This window comes from Pipistrellus kuhlii, unplaced genomic scaffold (assembly GCF_014108245.1).
Source record: "Pipistrellus kuhlii isolate mPipKuh1 unplaced genomic scaffold, mPipKuh1.p scaffold_m20_p_2, whole genome shotgun sequence".
In the NCBI taxonomy this organism is placed as follows: Eukaryota; Metazoa; Chordata; class Mammalia; order Chiroptera; family Vespertilionidae; genus Pipistrellus; species Pipistrellus kuhlii.
This window is the reverse complement of record NW_023425515.1, coordinates 15943080-15964405: the sequence shown is the minus strand read 5'-3', so window position 1 is coordinate 15964405 and position 21326 is coordinate 15943080. Positions and strand designations below refer to the sequence as shown.

General features: G+C 38.0%; 1 protein-coding gene across 5 annotated transcripts in view; it reads right to left on the bottom strand.

Annotated features, from left to right (window-relative positions):
* Positions 1-3453: 3453 nt before the first annotated feature.
* MME (membrane metalloendopeptidase) overlaps positions 3454-21326 on the bottom strand; it is a 95642-nt gene continuing 77769 nt past the window's right edge. For all 5 annotated transcript variants that reach the window (XM_036446128.2, XM_045583620.1, XM_045583619.1 and 2 more), the window contains exons 18-23: positions 18145-18264; positions 16559-16692; positions 16380-16445; positions 13764-13859; positions 13340-13416; positions 3454-4741 (exon numbers count right to left, since the gene is read on the bottom strand). In XM_036446128.2, coding sequence (XP_036302021.1) covers positions 4642-4741; positions 13340-13416; positions 13764-13859; positions 16380-16445; positions 16559-16692; positions 18145-18264 — 593 coding nt within the window. In that variant the 3' untranslated portion in view covers positions 3454-4641. The remainder of the gene's footprint in view (positions 4742-13339; positions 13417-13763; positions 13860-16379; positions 16446-16558; positions 16693-18144; positions 18265-21326) is intronic.

Genomic DNA, 21326 nt, shown 5'->3' with positions numbered 1-21326 from the left:
GGCATGATCAGCATAAGGTCCACCAAATCCCCCTGCTTGTGTTAAGAGCGTGCTTCAAAGCCACTTCATAAAACAGAGCTGGCCTTTTAGGGGGCGGGGGGGGGGGGGGGGGGGGAGAGCAGCTGACCAAACTCCATTGGCTGGATTCCTTAAGATGCCAAACCGAACAGCTTCTTAAATAAATGAACACATCTTAAACTCAACGGAATTACGTTTCAATTTTTTGGTCAATTTCCCCCTCATTCCCCTCCCTTCCATCTTTTCTCCCTTACTACCGCCTCTCCTCCAAACAACATTTTTTAGATGACTTTTTAAATGTAATGTTTCAGCCCTAGCTGGTTTGGCTCAATATATAGTGTGCAGACTGAAGGGTTCTGGGTTCAGTTCCGGCCAAGGGCACATGCCCAGGTTGTGGGCTTACTCCCCAGTAAAAGGTGTGCAGGAGACAGCAGATCAATGATTCTTTTTCATCATTGATGTTGATGTTTCTCTCTCTCTCTCTTCCTCTCTGAAATCAATGAAATATATATATATATATATATATATATATATATATATATAATGTTTCATCTTACAGAAATATTTAAAATTCAGAGGAAAAAAGGAACTAAGAATCACCTATATTGCACCACTGAGATATTCCCTATTAATTTTTGGTATATATTGTTCCAACTTTTTCTATGCAGCAATATTTTAACATATTTGAAATTCTAATGAATATCCAACAAGGCATTCTTTCCATATTTTCTTTGTACAAATGTAAATGTCTGCTATTTAGTTTTTTCTCCCCCTCTCTTCCATATTATAGACAAAACTGCAATAAACATTTTATCATTACATATTTGATGCTGTATTTCAGGGGACAGGGCATAGATAGTGTGTGTGTTGAGAGATTTTCACCAAGGCAATGCTAATCTAGATACTTGTCCCCACTTTCATCTTCCTGGATATGGAGGAAACTTTTAAGGTGCATTATAATTTGAGATGATCAGATCAGAGATGACACCATGTTTGTTTCAAGAGGTAGAATCAGATGTTAACATGAATGATACCTGAAAAAAAAAATTGTTGGTTTCTGGGTAAAAAGAACATCCAGAAATGTAAAAATGAGTCATAATGGCTAGACTTCTACTCTTTCTACACTGCGCAAGCCGAGAGTCCATCATGTCCTGCAGAGCCAATGTCCTGGTGAGCCAAAGCTCATTTCTCTGCCAGTCTTCCCTTGCACAACCTGATAGTCTGTTTTGCCAAAGAACAAATAGAAGCACAGTAGTTTGGCTACGAAGTTGAAAATAACAGTAGTGTTTCTCACTGTTTTAGAGGACTTTGCAGATGTTGAAATTAAGACACTGTTAAAGATAGATTAGAATACAATAAAGATGTGCCACTTTGACACTAGCCATGGATGATTCCTCTCTTTAGCTGATCAACAAAAAGTCAAGTACCTCAGTCCGGGGACTGTGCACAAAGACACTTCTGTTTTCTGTATTAGTTACCTTTGGCAACCTTTTCATTGAACTTTTGGAAAGGAATCAGGAAAAGAAAACTATGGTATCTTTGGAAGAATGGGTTGGTCAAAACAAGAAAATATTGATAAAAAGCTCCCTTTGGCCTTAAGTTTCAAGACATACTGACTGTGGAAGTTGACACAGGGGTATGGAAGGGTGTGGGGTCAGGAAGGCCAGACAGGGCTGACTAGGCAATGTTCCTTTTTAATTTTGTATTCTTGAGATTGGAACCTGGTAGAACTGTCTGCTTTTCCAGGGTGGAGTCTTATAATATTTCTAAATTATCTTCTACTTGGGGAACATCTATCATAACAGGAATGATTACGGCTTTTGGGAAAACTATAAGAACAGCACAGACCCTAACTCCATATTTGGACTATAATGTGGTCTCTTTGGATTCAGTCACTTACGAAGGAGTTTTAAAATTATCTTACCCAGTGGTGGTTCTAACCTGGGGGACAGATTACACATAAGGCAGCATCACATGCATTTTCCTTCTCTTGCTGAGAACTAGTGAGAAAATAATTGAATCCTTTTTATTTTTATTTTCCCCCAGGTAGGAAAAGCAAAGGCCCAAGAAAACAGATCTAATGCCCATGGTCACCCTGTCATTAGTGTCTTCTTCTAGCCCTTGTGAATAGGGCTAGTACAAGAAAGAAATCTTGCTGGGAGCAGTTTGGCTCAATGGATAGAGTGTCGGCTTGGGGACTGAAGGGTCCCAGGTTCGATTCCGGTCAAGGGCATGTACCTTGGTTGTGGGCATATCCCCAGCAGGGGGTGTGCAAGAGGCAGCTGATCGATGACTCTCATCGATGTTTCTAACTCTCTATCTCTCTCCCTTTCTCTCTGTACAAAATCAATAAAATATATTTTTTAAAAAAGAAAAAGAAAAAAAGAAAGAAATCTTCTCCCAGGATAGCATTCTTTCCCCCTTATACCTGGCATCCACATAGGCACTGCAGCATGGAGGCAGACTCCCTACCATTGGTTCTCCTGGGAGCTCTCTATCCTAGTTACTGACATAGGTCCCAACTGAGTGTCTCAGCTTTGAGACTCTCTCTGCCCAGGAGTCAGCCATGATGAAACTGGATTTATGTGTGAGATTACAGATGGGCCTTATCTGATGAACTCCAGAGGATGGGGAGAGGCTGAGAGATCATCAGTCCCCATACAACTCAACAACAGTGCCACGTATAAGAACTGATGTCCTTGTGTGAGGGATGGGAAAGTATATGTCTTCTGACTTTGCCTGTACTTTAACCTCAGAAAATCTGGTGTTTCTAGAGAAAGGAGAGCAAAGCACTGGAGAGGGTTGTTGTTTTTTCCCCCCAGACAATTTCACTCAAATCCCTCCATATAGACAGAAGGCTTGTTGTAAAGAGCTAGCAGTGGAGAATCTTATTTGTACTAGTTATTCTTCATTTTTCATTCTTCAACTGATCTAACAGGACAGAAATTAAATGACTCAAAGATAGTTGTTCTTTTCAGAGCTGGGTACTCCTATTGCTCTGACTACTAATATCATTTAAAAATGTTTTCAGTTTAAAAAGTTCATTGAGCTGCACACTAATGCTTTGTGAAATGTTTGTATGTAAGGTATATTTCAATAACACTTTTCAAGAAGCAGGAAAAACCAGTAAGCAGAAAAAACACAAAACTGTTTCATGTTTTGTTAGGAAAAATAAAGACTTTGGGAAGTGTACCTGCTTTGTAAAATGTTAATCAAGTAATTGAAAGGAACTAAAGTCAAGAACAGGATAGGAAAAGAACGTAACAGCCTCAAAAAAGATTGAGCTCCTATCAGAGACTAAACAGTCCTCTCCCAGAAGTCTATGCAAGTTAGAAATGTAGAAGCAGGTCTAATGGAGACAGAAGTGCAGAAGCCCTCTAGTCAAAAATGCACTTTCCAGAGCTATGTGGTGGCCGCAACAACCACAGTGAGCAGTGGATTCACAATCTCAATTTATTATCAAAATATTTCCATCAGGTAACAAATCTGAAAGGATAAGGAGATGTGGAGCTACATAGATGCGGGTTTGCCCTTTCATTCCAGCCACTGAAGGGACAGGTTGAATTTGGAAAATCCTGCTTGTAAACCACAAGTTTTGTATATCGTTAGAGAACTGTCCAATGGCAATGTTTAAGCCAAAGTGTGTACTTAAAGCTTTTCATCAATATGATTGATAAGTTTAAAAAGTCTCAAATGTTCATCTGTACATCGCTTTACAGATCTTGGTTCATAACTATTTATCTTGGTCTGAAACTTCAACAGTCAATGATTACATATAATAACAATTACCTAGTCATAAATGTAGTCAACAATTAAATATAAAAATTATTTATACATTGCTATAAATTTCTTAAAAAGACCAAGTTTTGAGAGAGAGAGAGAGAGAGAGAGAGAGAGAGAGAGAGAGAGAGAGAGAGAAATAGAGAGAGAAATAGAGAGAGAGAGAGAGAACAAGAAATTGCTTAGAAAATTTCAAGAAACCTCAAGAATATCGTTATCAGTCAAAACAGGTACAACAAAACACAGTTTTAGACATTTCATTTTAGCCCTAAGTACTTAAAATAAAATGATCTCAGAATGCATAACTGATGACTAGAAAGTTAGTTTGAAACTACGTAAGTCCCAAGACCCCAATATGCATAAGAATTCTTTGGAAGAGATTTGAAGGAGCATAAATGTTGCAAATATAAATACAAATAAGTACTCTGACAATGTGTTTTTCACTCCCAGGTCACTGATGTGTGTTAGGTGCCAATCATATTCTTCAACTTTTTCTCTTCTTCCTTGGATTAGAATTCGTTCTTTAATAATGGTTAACACTCTTCAAGAGACAACATCACACTGGCAGATCACATGAGAAACAGAAGTGAACGGTAATACTATTTTTAGAGATTAAGCATTATTTATACAGTGAGAAGTGATTGATTTCATAGACAACAGATTCCCCTGTCCCTCCACCCTTTTCCAGAATAAACTAACTTCATTTTTATTAGGATGCTCTCATCTCTGTTAGGTATCCATGTGTAATAGCGGTGAGCTCTATAGCCCAGTCTCTTGGATAGAGTTGCCCATTTCTGTGCTGTTGACGAGTCTAGCCGAGGGCTACACTGCTTCTTTTGAAGATCACCACACCCGGCATTTCTTTTCTGGATTCATGTATGAATTCTTGAGGCAATGGAAGGCTTCTGCAAACTCAGGGGAGTTCTGCAAAGTCCCAATGATCCTGTGAAACAAATGGAAGTCACCATCAGCATTTGACACTCATGTCCATACCTCATGGGAGGGCTATAGCATTTTTCTATTAGGCCAAGTGAGTGAATTTAGAATATAGTTAAAAAAGAAACTGGTAGAATGAGTCCGTTCTTCTCACTAACAGAATTTTTAAATGGAGAGGTATCAAAGTATAGGAGTTAAGGAAACAGATGTTGAAGACAGATGGTATGGTTTGAATCCTGGTTATGAGTTATTTATTTAGTCTCTCTGCGCCTCAGTTTCCTTTTCTGTAAAATGCATATAATAATAGTACTTGGATCTTAAGGTTCTCATGGGGAATTAATTTATAAACATTCTATACACATTTGTAACAGAAATGCCTAATTCATATTTGGAATTGTAGTTAATATAAGGAGAGTTTGATCAAAGAATAAAATCATGACTTTTCATGATAGTACCTTGAAAGGGCTCACATGGTAACTTAAATATAATAGACTTTAAACAGATATTAGTTGATTTGATTTCATAGGGAAGGCAACACTTATTATCTATTATTCCAAAAGAACTCCATAAATATCAGAAACTGGCTCCAGCCTGAATAACTGGAAAGGGCTGGCCAAATGCCAAACTCTTCTTATCTTTGATCCTGATAGGAAAAACAACACAGTCCACCCTTATTATCAGCACCAAGAAGCGACTGAGGGGAGAGACAGGTCAGTACAATGATGCAGGGGTGATGTTTTCCCATCAACACAGAAACCGCTCCTTCCCTTCTCTGCTCACGGAGATCATGGCCACACCCACTTTGGGTTGGAAGGAGAGCAGATTGGAGTCATGGGAAGACTAGCAGCAAATGACCTGAGAGGACTTTCTAATCTACTGAGATCTCCACACACAGAAGTATTAACGTATAACGATGAGCACATCTGCCCCCTCTAACCTACACTCCACTCAGCACACAGAGTGATCTTTAAAATACAGATCAAATTTTAGAATTCCCTTACTTAGAACCTTCCAGGGGTTGAAGGAAATTCAACCTCCTCACAATGGTCTCCAACACCCTGATGGCTCCAGCCTACCATCCCTGCCTCCTCGTGGTACATTTCCTTTCCTGTTCTTCATGGAGCCGGCACTGACCTACTGTCCATTCCTTGGCCATACAATGGCCAAGCTCCTTCCCTCTCCAGGACTTGCTGCTCCTGCAGAGCCCACCTCCTGGAAAGTTCCTCCCCAGTGACTATAGGCTAACTCCTTCTCGGCCTTCCTGCCTCTGCTAACCACATCTCCTCCGAGGCTTTCTTCAAATACTGTCCCTTTCTGGATCCCCCTCCCTGTGCTAGCCCTATCACAGAGCTTATCACAATTTACAGTCATTTGTTCTTTACTTCCTGACATACCCACTACACTGTAATCTCTGTGAGGGCAAAAGATCATGTCAGCCTTGCTCCTGTTGCACCCCAAAGCCTGGCACACTGCATGGATATGGCAGGACTCAATACGCACTGGATGAATGAGTCTGTCACCTGATCCTGGCAGTTACATGTGGGAGTAATAGGGCATTATGAAGAAAAACACTGCTTAGCATTTTTGTTGTCTGGTCACTATTATAGACCAACTGGGATGGAAAGAAAGCATTTCCCTGTCACCATTTTAGGAAAGAAAGACCCATATCGCATTTCTCAAAGTCTGACTTTCTAATGTGTCACTCATAACCCCATCAATTATCTCTCAATCCCCCAACACTAGCCTTCGGGGAGGATGTAAACTTCAGGGAGGAATCCTCCTGGTATGGGGTCCAGAGAGGATGGAAGCTAGAGCTGGCGAACTGACATCTGTTAGTCCACTTGAGAAAGGGAAGGTTGGCCCACTGCCGCGAGCCTGAGGAGGGGCCAGTAATGGTGAGGTGGGGTGAATGACTGGGTATGACTCCACTCTGAGCAAGGCCCTGATAGGATGGTGTATGGCTGTTGGGTGACTTGAACATCCATAGTGGTGGCTCTTGTGACCCTTGTCCATGACCATTGGAAAGCGACAGAGCCCCCTGATTTCATATGGAGCCCCTTGACTGTAAGAGTGTCAGCTGTGAGCACAGCAAGGTGAAGGCTTTTCCCTACTTTCTCTGCTCATGTGATGCCTTTGGATTCCTGTATAGTCCCAGAAAGGAGTACACTGAAAACTACTGAAATTAAATGTCTCACCTCCTGGCGTACAGTGGGAGCTCAGAGCTTGAATTAGTTTGATATAAAAGTAACAATAGTAAAAGTGTGTCATTCCTTACACCTGAAAGTTCAGAGCAAATTCACTTGATACATGGTCAAAAATGATTGGATATGAAGGAATGAAAGGATTTAGACATCAGGGATTTATACAGCTTCTTGGTCTACATTCTAGGCTCATGGAGAGAGCTTTGATTTCTTTGCTGCAGGGGTGGGGAACCTTTTTTTATGCCAAGGGCCATTTGGATATTGGTAACATCATTTGCGGGCCATATAAAATTATCAACTTAAAAATTAGCCTGCTCTATTTGGTCAAATATTTAATTAACTCATTCCTGATGCCTTGGCAGGGCCAGACCAAATGATTTTGTGAGCTGTATTTGTCTCGAGGTCCAGATATTTCCGAACCTGGATTTTAATCCCAACCCCTTCCCACTTTAGGAAGCCCTATTCCTGGCTGGGGAGCAGTCATCACAGTTGCTGACTGCCCCACAAGCTTCTGGGTGAACTGACAGAAGCACCTGAGAGTCACTGACTGGAAGAGCAGCTCTTTTTTTATCTTTATCAAATATTTTTTCCAGCCCCGGCTGCTTTGGCTAAGTGGTTAAAGTGTTGGCCCATGGACTGAAGGGTCATAGATTCCCAAGTCAAGAGCACGTACTTTGGTTGTAGGTTCAATCCCCAGCCTTGGTCGGGGTTCAAGCAGGAGGCAACCAAGCAATATATCTCTCTCACATCTATATTTCTCTCTCTCTCTCTTCCCCCCTCCCTTCCACTCTCTCTAAAAAAAAAAAAATCAATGGGGAAAAATATTCATTCTTTGGGTGAGGTTCAATATAAAATAAAATTAAAAATAAGTATTATTTTCAAAGGATTATGTCTTAGATATAATCATATGGGACAACTACTTGAGACCAAACCTATGACATCTTCTACATCTCCCTTAAAAGCATTAAGGGAATTAAAAAAGAAAGAACCACACTGCAAAACAGGAAGGTGTTCACAGCACATCACTAGCAACAACAGTCAACCCACTGCACGCTCAGCTCTTAGCCTCCATTCCATCTCCTCTTTCCAGCCAAAGGCTGCACTTACATAATTTGATTCTGGATAATTAGGTCAGCAACATACCTCAGTTTCATTTACTTTCCTGCGATTCTAGTTACCACTTGGTTGTTTATAACATCAAATCTTTGAGTGGTTGACATAAGTACTTTATTTCAAAAAGTGGATACATTATTAATAAAAAATGAATCCCATCTCTGAGCATGTGATCACATCAAATTAATATTACATGACTACTTACATAATTTAATGCTATAAGAAAACTATGTACTTTTTGTTTATAATAACAGAACATAATAAAGGCTTTTGTTATTTCTCAAGTGATTTACTTGAAATGTTTACTTTATTACATAAACTATTTTATTATTCTGCTGCTGTTTATTCTCTTGGCAAATAATCACATATTAAAAACATCTATATATGGGAGGATGGGGAAAAGGGGAATTGGAAGATGGTGGTCAAAAGCTATAAGCAATTATAGATGTTAGCTGATCCTATTGTAATCATTTCATAGCATATGTAAAGCAAGCAATCATGCTGTATGCCTAATAAAACTGGAAAGCATAAAAACAAAAATAACATCTAAGATATATGGAGTTGAACATCACTTGATCAAGAATGGACTTTGTATCTTATAACTTATCTGACTACTCGTGTCTACAATTAACTGAATTTTTAAATTAGTGAATGAGCTTTTTGCAATTAATGGGTTCACTGAGAATTTTTTTATTACTTCTTTTAAATGAATGACTTGGCTACAAGATTAACTAGCTTCATTCAAGAATAAACTATCCAATCTTTGCCATTAACTAATGTTCATAATTCTTTTAAAGTAGGGTCACATTGATCAGCATGTGTTCCATTATAAATTGATCAGCATGTGTTCCACTATAAATTGATAAAGAAATAAAGAGATTCTGAGGTGAGGGCTGAAGATTTAATCATTACTAATTCAACAAGGCTCAATGAAATCCACAACAACATTTACAAAATATCAGAAACCAATGCTATTATTTAAGATAGATAGAGAAAACATGAGAATTTCAAAGAGGGTTTAGTTTAAGAATGCTAAATCATAGAATCATAAGGAACAAAATAGCCATGGTACTTGAAAATCCTATATAACAAAAGCCTAATATGCTAAGTGTCTGATCATGTGGTCTTTCATTCAACAAATCAAAGCATAATATGCTAATGATATGCTAAGATGACTCAACTGCTTGCTATGACATGCACTGACCACCAGGGGGCAGATAATCAACTGATCTACCAGTCACTATGACATGCACTGACCACCGGGAGCAGATGCTCTGACCAGTAAGTTAGCTTGCTGCTGGGGTCTGGCCAATTGGAACTGAGTGAGACCAACTGGACACACCCTGGAGCCCTCCTGCAGTCCTTCCCCAGCTGACCAACCTTCCATGTCCCTCCCCAGTCCTGCTCATACACTGGTGGGGTTCCTTGGTCTGGCCTGTGCCCTCTCACAATCTGGGACCCCTTAGAGTAGGGGTGTCGAACTCAATCAGAGAAGGGGCCAAAATCTAAAATCCAGCCTAAATCACGGGCCGAATGGTTTACTGAACAGTCATAAACTGTCATTGTGATGGAAACGCAGCGGAGTGCAGTGATGACAGCGCGGTGTGGGCCACATTGCAAGGCCTGGCGGGACGGATTTGGCCCGCGGGCCTTGTGTTTGACACATGTGCCTTAGAGGCTGCTGGAGAGCCAGTTTCAGCCAGATCCTGCAGGCCAGGCCGAGGGATCTCACTGGTGCACCAATATGTGCACTGGGCCTCTAGTGGCTGCATAAAACACTAGAAAGTATATTCTTTCAAAAGAATTAATAAAAAAAAATTGTGGAAAATATTTCTTGCTTTATTAGTTGGTTTTGTTCTCTGAAGCTTTTGTGGGTTTTTTTTTTTTTTTTTTTTTTTTTGATTAGAAAAGTAATACCAAGCAATCTAAGTATCTAAATTAGTACCATTACTATTTAGGTAGAATACAATACACACAGGCATCATTTGGTCTATTTTGACTTGCTTTGAAAATATTACCATATCTTCTATATTGTGTAGGAATATTCCATCTAAATAACTTTATAAACCCATTTACAGCTTATGTAGTAAATATTATCATAACAACCATTCCCTGAAGTGACTGAAAGAAGTAATTAAATTGCAAATTCTAGAATATCAAGGGGAAATGTTTTTGTTTTAAATACAAATAGTTTAGAAGCTCATTTAAAAGTACATAAGACTTTAGTTAGAAAGAATAGAATACGTTTAGCTTAGATCTAACAAATGATTTTACAGATTCAGCTCTATATCAAGTATAATTCACCATTTGTTTTTTATACTGTGACTGTGTAAACATAAAGAATACAAAACTTCCTATATTTCAAACATTTCCACACAAACCACTGTACACAATCCTTCAATAGCAACTCCATGTCTCTTAGTTTTCAAGGTTCTTTAAAACTATGTTTTACTTTGTACAGCCAGGAAGCAGCCGGTTTCCAAAACTAAATGTAACCTCAACCTTTTGCCAAGGAAATCCCTTTACCTCCAGAGAAAATAACTTCCTTGACAAAAGGTTGGCATTCCTTTTACCCTTTAAAAAACAACAACACATACTTCTCTTATTATGAATGAAAAATAGTCACAGAGACATCTTTTGGATCAGAAAAAAGAAAACGAAAATCGCAAATAATTTTACATTGTACTAAATACATATTTTTACAAATACAAAACTCTACAGCTAATTATATTAAAACTATTTTCAGTTTATAATTGGAAGAAAAGTTACATATTTACCTACATGTCACTTAATCAGCAATCAGTGATTAACAATGTTGAGCTATCCAGACATAAGAAATGAACAACAGAAAGTACTTGACTGTCAGGAAATGTGGGATGTTGCAAAGTCCATATGCTTTATTCACAGGAATTCTTATTCTGCTCATACCTTTCTTATTTATAACCAATCCTAGTACCAGTTTTCAAACACAAATATGAAGTAGGCACTTCAGAAACATTAACATTAATCCTCCTAGCAGCTCTCATAATTTAATCTCCATTTTATAAACCAAGAAATTGAGATCCAGAGGTTAAGTAACAGTTTGTAAGTGGCAGAAACATGGTTGGAATTTAATTGTTTCTTACTTCAAAGCTTACATTCACTTCTTAGCATACAAGCTAAAAGATGTTTTTGGAGCTAATCAGAATGGAGGTATGGGACAGCCAAAAGCAGGCAATGGAGTAACAGGAAAGAGAATTAGGGAAGAAACAAACAGAAAAACACTGGTAAAGAAAGAGCCAAAATGAAAAGTCGAAAAGCATCACCATTAGTGGCTTTAGTGTAGGAATAAATAGCTCCCCACACGCTAGCTCTGGAGGACTTCACTAAACTAATAAACAGTGAAACCATAACTATTAGTCATAACAATAGTCTGTGTCATCAAGAAAAAACACACACAGTTTTGTTCAGGATATTGTGTTAGGCAGGAAGGTGAAAATATATTTTAAACAGAGAAGTTTTTAACCCAGTGGTTAAGATAAAAATGTTAATACTCAAGACACAAGATTGAGCTATCAAATTATTAATTTGCAGTCCACTTTCTCCTAGGACTCCAGATGTACCAGGTATTACAATAATGTTACTTAAATTTACTTAGGATTTTTGGATATATACTAGAGGCCCAGTGCACAGATTCATGCACCAGTGGGGTCCCTCAGCTTGGCCAAAACTGGCTCTCTGACATCCCCTGAGGCATTCTTAATTGCAAGAGGGTACAGGCCTGGCTGAGGGACCCCACTAGTGCACTAGGGAGAGACAGCGAGAGGGCTCCAGGGTGTGACTGATCCACCTCACTCAGTCCTGATTGGCCAGATACCAGCTGCAAGCTAACCTACAGGTTGGAGCGTCTGCCCCTGGTGGTCAGTGCACATCATGGCTATTGGTCGAACAGTCGCTTAGGCTTTTATATATATGATGCTTTAGGTCATGGGGATATGTGTCCAGAACTTTGAAATTCGATTGTTATGGTGGTTAATAGTTTGTGTGAGCTTATAACTGCTCTCTGTTATCCTCAGAGAGCAATTATAAGATTCTGACATCTTAACTTCCAAAGACTTCAGAAGAAAAAGACTACTTTTAAAAATTGAAAATAAAAATTACTTGGATAGAACATGTCAATAGATCCAGTGACTTTTGCTGTGGGTTACCTAAAAAGCAGTTAATTTGGATATTTTAGCAAGACTAAATTTAGCTTGGACTATACACAAAATGAACATACAATAAACAGTTGTTGAGTGATTGAATTTTGAAAGAAATGTTAAGGCAAAAATAAATGATGCTGCTGCTGCTATTGCTGCTGCTAATGATCATACTAGAATAACACAAGTTTTTAAATATGGTATTTTATTGTGGCATATTTGAATCTGGTCTTTCCCTAGGAGTGAATGATACGGGCACTATGTTCGTGTTTATTTAGGAAAAGCTTTTAAAATTCAGCCCATTAGTTCTCTTTTGTTTTCAGACTGTTTTCCAATCAACTTACACAATTTTAAATCTATTTTTTCAGATAGTCTTGCCTGAGAAAAGTTGTTACTGATCAGAAGGGTTGAAGTCCCGGGGGAAGGAGTAGCATTAGGAATTTAGTCCTAAAACAGCTGGATAGGGAACTAGGTTTTAACATTCCAATGCTGGTTAGAGTGATTTTTTTTTCAATCCAATGTTTTCATAGATTTTCTGATTTGAGAAGGGCTTGAGATATCTTCTAACTCATTCTTCTACCATGCAGAGCATTTTAATCCATCATCCTTGACAGGTTGTTCTCAAACCTCTGTTTCAGATACAGTCCTGGAGCTTTGGAGATAACTTTATTCCATGACATACAAGCTCTAATTACTGGAAAGTTTCCCTTTATATTAAAACTATTGAAAAAAATTATAGCATATGTAAAAAATGGAAATCTTTCTTTGGCATAGCTACTCATGGGTCCTAGGCCTAAACCTTTCATAGCCTTTTAGAAATGTCTTGTGCTACCTTTAAATAGAGCCGCTGTTCTGATGTGACATCTTTATTGGAATCCATCAAGCACTGAACCTAGGTGCATGATGATAAGAGCAGTGAAGGCTATGCTTGTGTAAACATGACATTTACCTGATCTTCTCTGTTGATCCTATCTGTAACCCTCAAAAGAGAAGAAGACAACAACACTGGATTTCCAAATTTTATAGATTCAAAGTTAGAAAAGGCCAATGTCCAAACTCAGAGCTAATGGAGCCAATATGAGAGTACCTTGGCTACTATTCAAACCCATGTACCTGAAATTGCCCGGACTGTGGACATCTGTTTTAATGGAGTTGACTGCATACTCTGGCCTGTAGGTCCCACACCACACCTAGGATAGGAATAGAAAAAGGAAATTTTGTGCTTAGGTTTAATCAAGGATGCTACTTACTTGTTTGGGCGGGGTGAGAAAAAAGCAAACTTCCTACTGCAAAATTAAATTGGAATTCTGCATTCCTCAGTCATTTTGTCTTTAAATACTGTTCAATGATAGCCAACCAGGAGCATAATTATCATTAATATAATCTGACAGTTTGTTATACACAACAAAATTTAGTCAAGTCAAACGATCTGCCATAATTGATTAAATCAAGAAAACCCAGCATGCTTTATCTAACTTACTATAAAATTATAATTCAAAACAATTTTCATATCTATCAATCAAAAAAGGTAGCATACCTGAGCAAAGTTCAAAAAGAAGAGTTGTTTGTGATTTAGGTTAAGTCCAGGAAGTAATTTTTCTTCACCATTCTTTTTAACATACTTTTGATAGGCCTGGGCAGTTAGTGAAACAGAAATACGATGTTTATCATTTACAAATTTATATGTAAATCTATGCAAAAGACCATGTAACAAGTTCTTAACTTTTTGTATCAGAATCATCATAATATACTTAGATATGGCAACCTACAAATATTTCATGGATTAGAAAGAAAACTAGAATTCGTTTACAAATGCTTTGATAGTACAAGGTAATGATTGTTAATGAGAAGAATCCAGCACACGTCAAATGATCAACAAATGTCAGTTATCAATGGATGACTTAAATAAGCAATGAAAAGCTTATGTAAATGTTGTTCTACTGGTAGATGAATAAGTCTCACTTGTTGGAAGAATGGGTTGCCAAGAAAGTCTGTAATTGCTATATTTAGTTTAGTTACTACACTTAGCAAAATATACTCATAGCAGACTTTGTTTGGGTGATTCTTGCCAAAAGTCAAGGGATTCTCTTAAGATCCATTAGAGGCCTAATATCCCATGATTCTAAAAATAAGAATGAGCAATTATTTTGGCTCCTTGAAGACAGGACAAAACAAAGTGAACTTTAGTTATATTGGGAAAAAGAAATTTAGGTTATTTGAATGTTAAAAAGTGATCTCAAGTCAAGAGGATTTATGGACTCTACTGAAAATGTAATGTTCTTCTATTTAAATATACTTTAAAAAAGGAATTGACAACTAAATTTTTCCTTTTATTACAAAGGAAAGTGACCAATTAAATTAGCAGAAGATATATTTCATTTATTTCTACTTGCCATTATCATAGATTTATTGAGTCTCTACTAAGTAAAAATGCTGGGTAAATGGGGGATACTTGAGACTGCTCTTAGGGAGTTCACAATCTAGTAGGGGACAGAGCATTAGATATTATAATTCTGTGCATAATAAAATATTCACACAATTTTTTTTTGCTGCATTATAATTCTGAACTTATTCTAATGAGCTTCTCCATGGAAGTACCATCATCCCAGACTTTGACTGGATTTTTAAATCAGTGATTCTTAATCTAGCAGAATATAAGAATAACTATAGGAGTATTAAGAGTACCAATGCCTTCCTCTCCCAGGCAAAATGGAGCAACAAGGACTGGGTAAATAACACTCCCACTGAAACAACCAAATGATGGACAAAACATATGAAACAATGGCTTGCATTACACTGGACACCTGGAAAAGGGGGAATAATCTCTCTGAGATGGTGAACAAATAGATGAGCCCCATGATTGTCCCAGCTGATTACCTTCAGTGTTTCCAGGCTACAACACAGAGAAAGGAAAACCCAGAGTCCAAGGGACTCCTAGAGTTGAGGACAAAAAGTTCAGGGATACCAAGGACAGGGCACTGAAGAAGAGAAAACTGCATGGATAGAGCACCTCAGGCGATGAGATGGCCCTCTCGAATGAGATGGCCCTCTCGAATATTCACCTGAGTATGTGAGAAAACTACCCAATCCTAGTGAAGAAACCATGGCCAAGGATTAGAAATAAAAACATCTGGTGTGCACACCTAACAAAAATGAAAGACCTCAATATTCGCACAGTAGGGTCTTCCCTCAGCAGTGGAGAATAATCGTCTTTAGACTGAGCACTTCCTTAGTCCCCCTTAAGACTTAAGTAGATCCAACAGGACCACCAGACCATTTCTGAGGAATTTAACTGTATCTTAGAATAAAGCTAAAAAATATATATATAGTAAAGCAAAAATAATCAGCTCTCAAGAATGTAAAATGCCCAATGCCTGGCATCCAATAAAAGAAAAACTACCAAGCATTCAAAGCAGCAGCCATTTGCCATCTCTCAGGACTTGACAGAGATTTGTACTTTAGGAAGCTTTGCTGTCAGAGTGATCTCCCAAGTCTCACACTCTGATAATCCATCCACGTTCATTGCCAAGTCACAGGCCCCACTGTCCTCTCTCCCACATAGTTCTGGTGCTTCCTCTTCTTTCCTGATCCAACTACTGAGCTTCTCCTCTGCTTCTTTATCCCACAGTTCATTTGTCAACAAACTGGCCATAGTAGTTTGGATGACTAAAAGGCCACATGCTGAAACCGTATCACTTAGTCCTTCACTCTATCATTGTAAATGAACTGTGGCTTATGCCAATTATGGTTCCTCAACATTTCTTCACCTGCTGTGAAACTGAAGGTCCTGTTTGATGCACTGATCAACGATTCTAAAATAATTCTTTTTATGGGGCCTCTTTTGTCATAAATTTATTTCAGAGATTATTTCTTAGAGAAAGGTTGCCTCCTCTGCGAATTTGCCTATCTCCTTATTTCTGTTGACATAATGCTTCATGTTTCTTCTCAGCTTTGTGTGTTCAGCTCAATAGCAACTAACTGCATTGCTCCTGCTAGTTAGCATATTTACCACCCCCTTTCTCCTTATATTTTCCATTTTAATCTTTTGTTGCTTACATTATGTATCTTTTGCAAAAGGCTTTCAATGAATGAATAAATGAATATGATAAATATACACTCCAACCACTAAAATGGGAAAAATATTATTACTCACTCTGTATGCTTGGCCAATACCTCCATTATCAGCAATGTTTTCTCCCAGAGTATTAATTCCATTGATCTATTTAAAAAAAAAAATAGACTCTTAACTATATTCTGATTATTAAAAAGCATCAGTAACTCACTTAAGATTGGGTATATCTGAAACTTTTCAAGAGAATGCTGATGACATACATGCTGTCCACCTGCTAGGTCCCAGGAGAAGTTTCCGTACTGGTACACCATGCATTCGGATTGGTCTTTGAAATTACTTGCAGACTGTTGTGTCCACCAGTCAACAAGATCTCCATCCTTGTTAAAATTTCTGCCTAGAATATATTGATTCAAGTACAATGAGAACTCATTACATCAAAAATTACAATAAGATATTTTTTAATTCAAAGTGCCAGAACTGAAATACCGCAGTGTGAGAGGACATTCAATTGAACACATAATGAGAGGAACTGTTATTCTTTCTCATGCAGAGTTGGTGACATCTGGACTGCCAGGATTTTGTTTGCTGATGTGCCTTACTATTAATTCAGACAGTTCACCAACCTGCCTCTTAAGATCTCAGCTGAGGCCACCAGATAAGCACTCCTTAAATAATGCTTTCTATCTGTGAGATGGTTTCTACAGAATCTGTGTCTGTTTCATTTGGTATTTTGAGATTTTTGAAAGGTCAATATTTTCTTTCTGGCCTTCATTTCATAGCTCAAACTCTCGTGACATATGGTGGCTCAGTTTCCCTCTATGTTGAGCACAAAGAAAAAGCCACCTTTCTTCCTGGAACTTTCCTGCTAATCCAAAATACATTGATCTTTTCCTTTTTTGAGATATATTTATCAATGTCATTTAATTTGACACTGTGTTTTGTCATCTTTTTAATAGTTATCCATGACGTAGTGAGTAAGAAAAGGCTATGAAGACAAACTACCTGAACTCACATCCTCGTTCCACCAATTTTTAGCTTTGTGACTTTAAATGAGCCTTTTATGCATCTCTATTTCCCCCCCATTAATAAATGGAAATAGTATTAGTTTCTACCTGTGAAGACTACTGTATAGTTCATTGAGTTAACAACACGTAGTAAGTCCTTTTCAAAGTTGTGCCCTTCACATCTCTTTTTCTTTCCCTGCATCTCTGAAGGTCTAGTTAAAGTATAATTACTTTCTCTTTATTGTTCTATTTCTATTGGCTTTCTCCTTGCAAATCAGTATTTGTCATAGCTTCAATTATCACCTCTTTACCATCTTCTGACTACTACTTTTCTTCTCAGTTTCACTGACACTCTAAATCTATTTTGCCAATCAAAACACCATTTTGCATTATATAAATATTTAAGTGCCCACTATTTGCAAGGCCTAAAGTAGGTAGTAGGTTAAGATGAAAAAGAAAAAGAAGTCACACGCCACAAGTGGTTTAAGACTCTTATGGTTTTTGGGCACCTTAACGTTTAATTCTTTATATCTTATTTTAAGACGTGGACTTTGCCCTCTAAGTCTGGAGAACTAAGACATAAAAACTCATAAAATAAGACTAAAAACTATCATCAGTGTTTTCTCAATGTAAATACTTGCTTTATTCTGTCAGGGCTTACCTCACTACTAAAAATTTCTGATCTTCTTAAGCAACAATTTTAAAGGAACATTAAAAGTGTGGTGATTATTAAGCCAGTGATACATGGATGAATGTTATTTTTGTATTGCTAAATTATAATAGCTCTTAATCAGGTTTCTAAGACTATAATCTCTGCCAAAGGAATGTCAAGTGCACTTTACCACTGTCATCGAAGCCATGGGTAATTTCATGTCCTATCACCATGCCAATACCCCCGTAGTTCAATGACTTAGACTGCTGGGCGCTAAAGAAGGGGGGCTGCAGGATGCCAGCCGGGAAGACTACAAGGAAAGAAGATGGTTAAGGATTACTTGTGAAAAAAATGAAAAGGGATCCCAAATCAAATTTATAGAAAATATCCCTTTATTATCTTTTGGCCGAGAATATGTTTGTATATAATATTTTCAGAAAACAACTCCGAGACCAGGTGGATTCCTGCAACAGAGAGGAATTGACACGAGTGCCCCAGCCGTGAAGACAGAAGAGAAACAGTCCAGAGAAGGAAGACGCTGACGCCTTGCCATACTAGCAGACAGCAGCTGTGCGACGCTGAAGGATGCCCAGGACCAAACCAGAGACGGTCGAACCTGCATCACCACCATTTGTCCACCAACCAGATCTGAAATACCGTGGCTGACATGTACACATAAGGAACTATTTGACATTGAAATTGTGATTCAAAAGAACTGTTGGCCCAGAAAGGAATTCACTACAAACTGATTCATTTGCCTCTCAGCATAACCATTATGGCTTGTCTCAGTTTCGGTTCTTAAAAGGGAATTCTTCGTATCACATGATCTAACGTATCTAGGGGAAATAATGAACCACATAAATTGATGAACAGAAATGACCCGGAGACAGAGAAGTAGCGATCAGACTGTCAAATCTCAGAGGGAAGGTAGGGGAGAGTGGGGGTAAGGGAGAGAGATCAACCAAAGGACTTGTGTGCATGCATATAAGCCTAATCAGTGGTCATGGACAACAGGGGTGGGGTGGGAGTGGGGGCGGGGGCAGACCTGGGGAGGGATTTGGGATAGGAATGGGGGGATGAGGACAATTATGTGATACTATTATATAATCAATAAATAAATTTTTTAAAAAAAGGTTTACTTGTGGCTTTATTTTGGGATGACAGGCCTAGAGTCTGCTTCTTGCCTGCTAAGCTGTTTTCTAGAATATCCCATTTCATTTAATTACATACAAAAACCTTTTGTGACAGAAACACATGCAAGTCTTTCATTATTGATGACAGCAAAGAGTTCATCCCAGAATGACACCATTAATCTGTGATGTAGAACTATAATCTACTTGACAGTCTCTAGTAAGATTATTTTCTGCCAAAATGAGTTCAGAGTAAGGGGAAATTATCATCTTCAATCAGAAGGTCTTTCCCCCATTCTAAATATTTGGGGGAAATAGTTATTTAATATCACAAGTATTACTTTTAATGTTATCTCTAACATTTTACCACTTTTAATAGCTTACTAAATAAACAGAGCCACTCACTGGCAGGTATCTTCAATCCATACTTGTATTTTACTTTCATCAAGAAATCTATGACTGTATACTTCCTTATTTATAATTGTTCTTTTTCTTTACTCCCACCTCCTACCCCCCAACAACTCAACTATTAGCCCTTGGAGAGCAGAGATTTGTGTTTGTTTTTGAATTGAGTTTTTTTTTTCAGTTCACTATCTCTAGCACTTAAAGCAAGAATAGTGCCTGGAAAATTCTAGGTGCTTAGAAAGGTGTTAAACAAATTAATAATATAGTTATATAAATAAATATAAGCCTAAGTGACCATTATAACTAGTCAACCAACCTCTATGATACACAATGACCACTAGGGGGCAGATACTCAACACAGGAACAAACCTCCTATGGCCAGCCAACCTCCTGTGGTCCCTCCCCTCAGCCGGCCCTGATAGCCCCCTGATCAGGACTGGAAGGATTGGATGAGATGGCCCTGATTGGCCCTGATCTTGCTGGCCAGGCTGAGGAATTCCACCCATGCACGAATTCATGCAGCAGGCCTCTAGTGATAAATAAATTTACAATATTATGGTGTCCTAAAGACTTTAGTAAATAACAACTTTTATAGGTCTACTCTGACTTCTACATTAACTTGTTAACTTTCTACACTTAGATGTCTTATTGTTTAAATTTCATGTGTCAAACATCAAACTTCTCATTTTCCCTTGTAAGCCATCACTCTTTTGACTTTAGTATTTCTATTAATGGCATTTGAAGGGTCTAATTCACCCAAAGTGAACATTTTCTACTTATCTCAGGTGCCTCCTTTCTTTAACAAAGTCTTACACAGTCTACTTAGTAAAAGAATGGATCATTAAAAAAATAAAAATGGATCATGTAGCCCATCTGGGTGTGGCTCAGCAGATGATCATCAATCCAGGAACCAAGAGGTAACTGGTTCAGTTAGGGCATATGTCCAGGTTGTAAGCTTGATCCCCAGTAGGAGACATGCAGGAGGCAGGCAATTGATGATTCTTTCTCATTGCTGATGTTTATTTCTCTTTATCTCTCTTCCTCTCTACTATATATATATATATATATATATATATATATATATATATATATATAAATTCATCATCCACCTTCCTAAGTGGCTCTTCTGTTTTTCTCTTATCGGCCTTACCCACACCATCCTCGTTCACACTCTCATTCCTTGCCTAAGAATTAATTTCTTAATTGCTCTTACCACTTCCTATCTTACCCACCTATAATCTATCCTAAATCTAATCTATCCTGCAGCAGACTGAAGTGCAACTTGACTCATTACCACTTCCTTGATAAAAAACCTTGGACAGCTTACAGGTCTCTAAGGAAACACCAACACTTTTGCCTGATCTGGCTCCACAGCTCTCTCCCTTGTGCCCGCCTCCCTCATGTAACTCCCTTTGGTTCATAATTTAGTAACTTTATTTTTCATGTTTGAAAACTCTAGTATTCACTGAATAACTGAAACATTATGTTCTGGAACAAAAAAAAAATATCATTAGTATAATATCTATTTGCTTGCAAAGCCCCGGGCCATTACAATGCAGGATACCAGGAGCACATCAGAAGTGCTCTGACCTTAAAAAATTTAATATCTAGTCAACATCGAGTAGCAAATATTGGGGTGAATATAACATAGGTTTGCATGTGTTTCAGGGTAAATATTAGATATTTACAGAGACTTTTAAAATACACTGGGCAATCAGTGCTCCCCAGACATCTAAAAAAAATCTGTAAAGTTTCTATAGCATCAAAATGACCAACTAACAACAAAAATACTTTTGTCCTTGGTGAATTTTGATGAAAGTTATACCTCCTCTGTAGC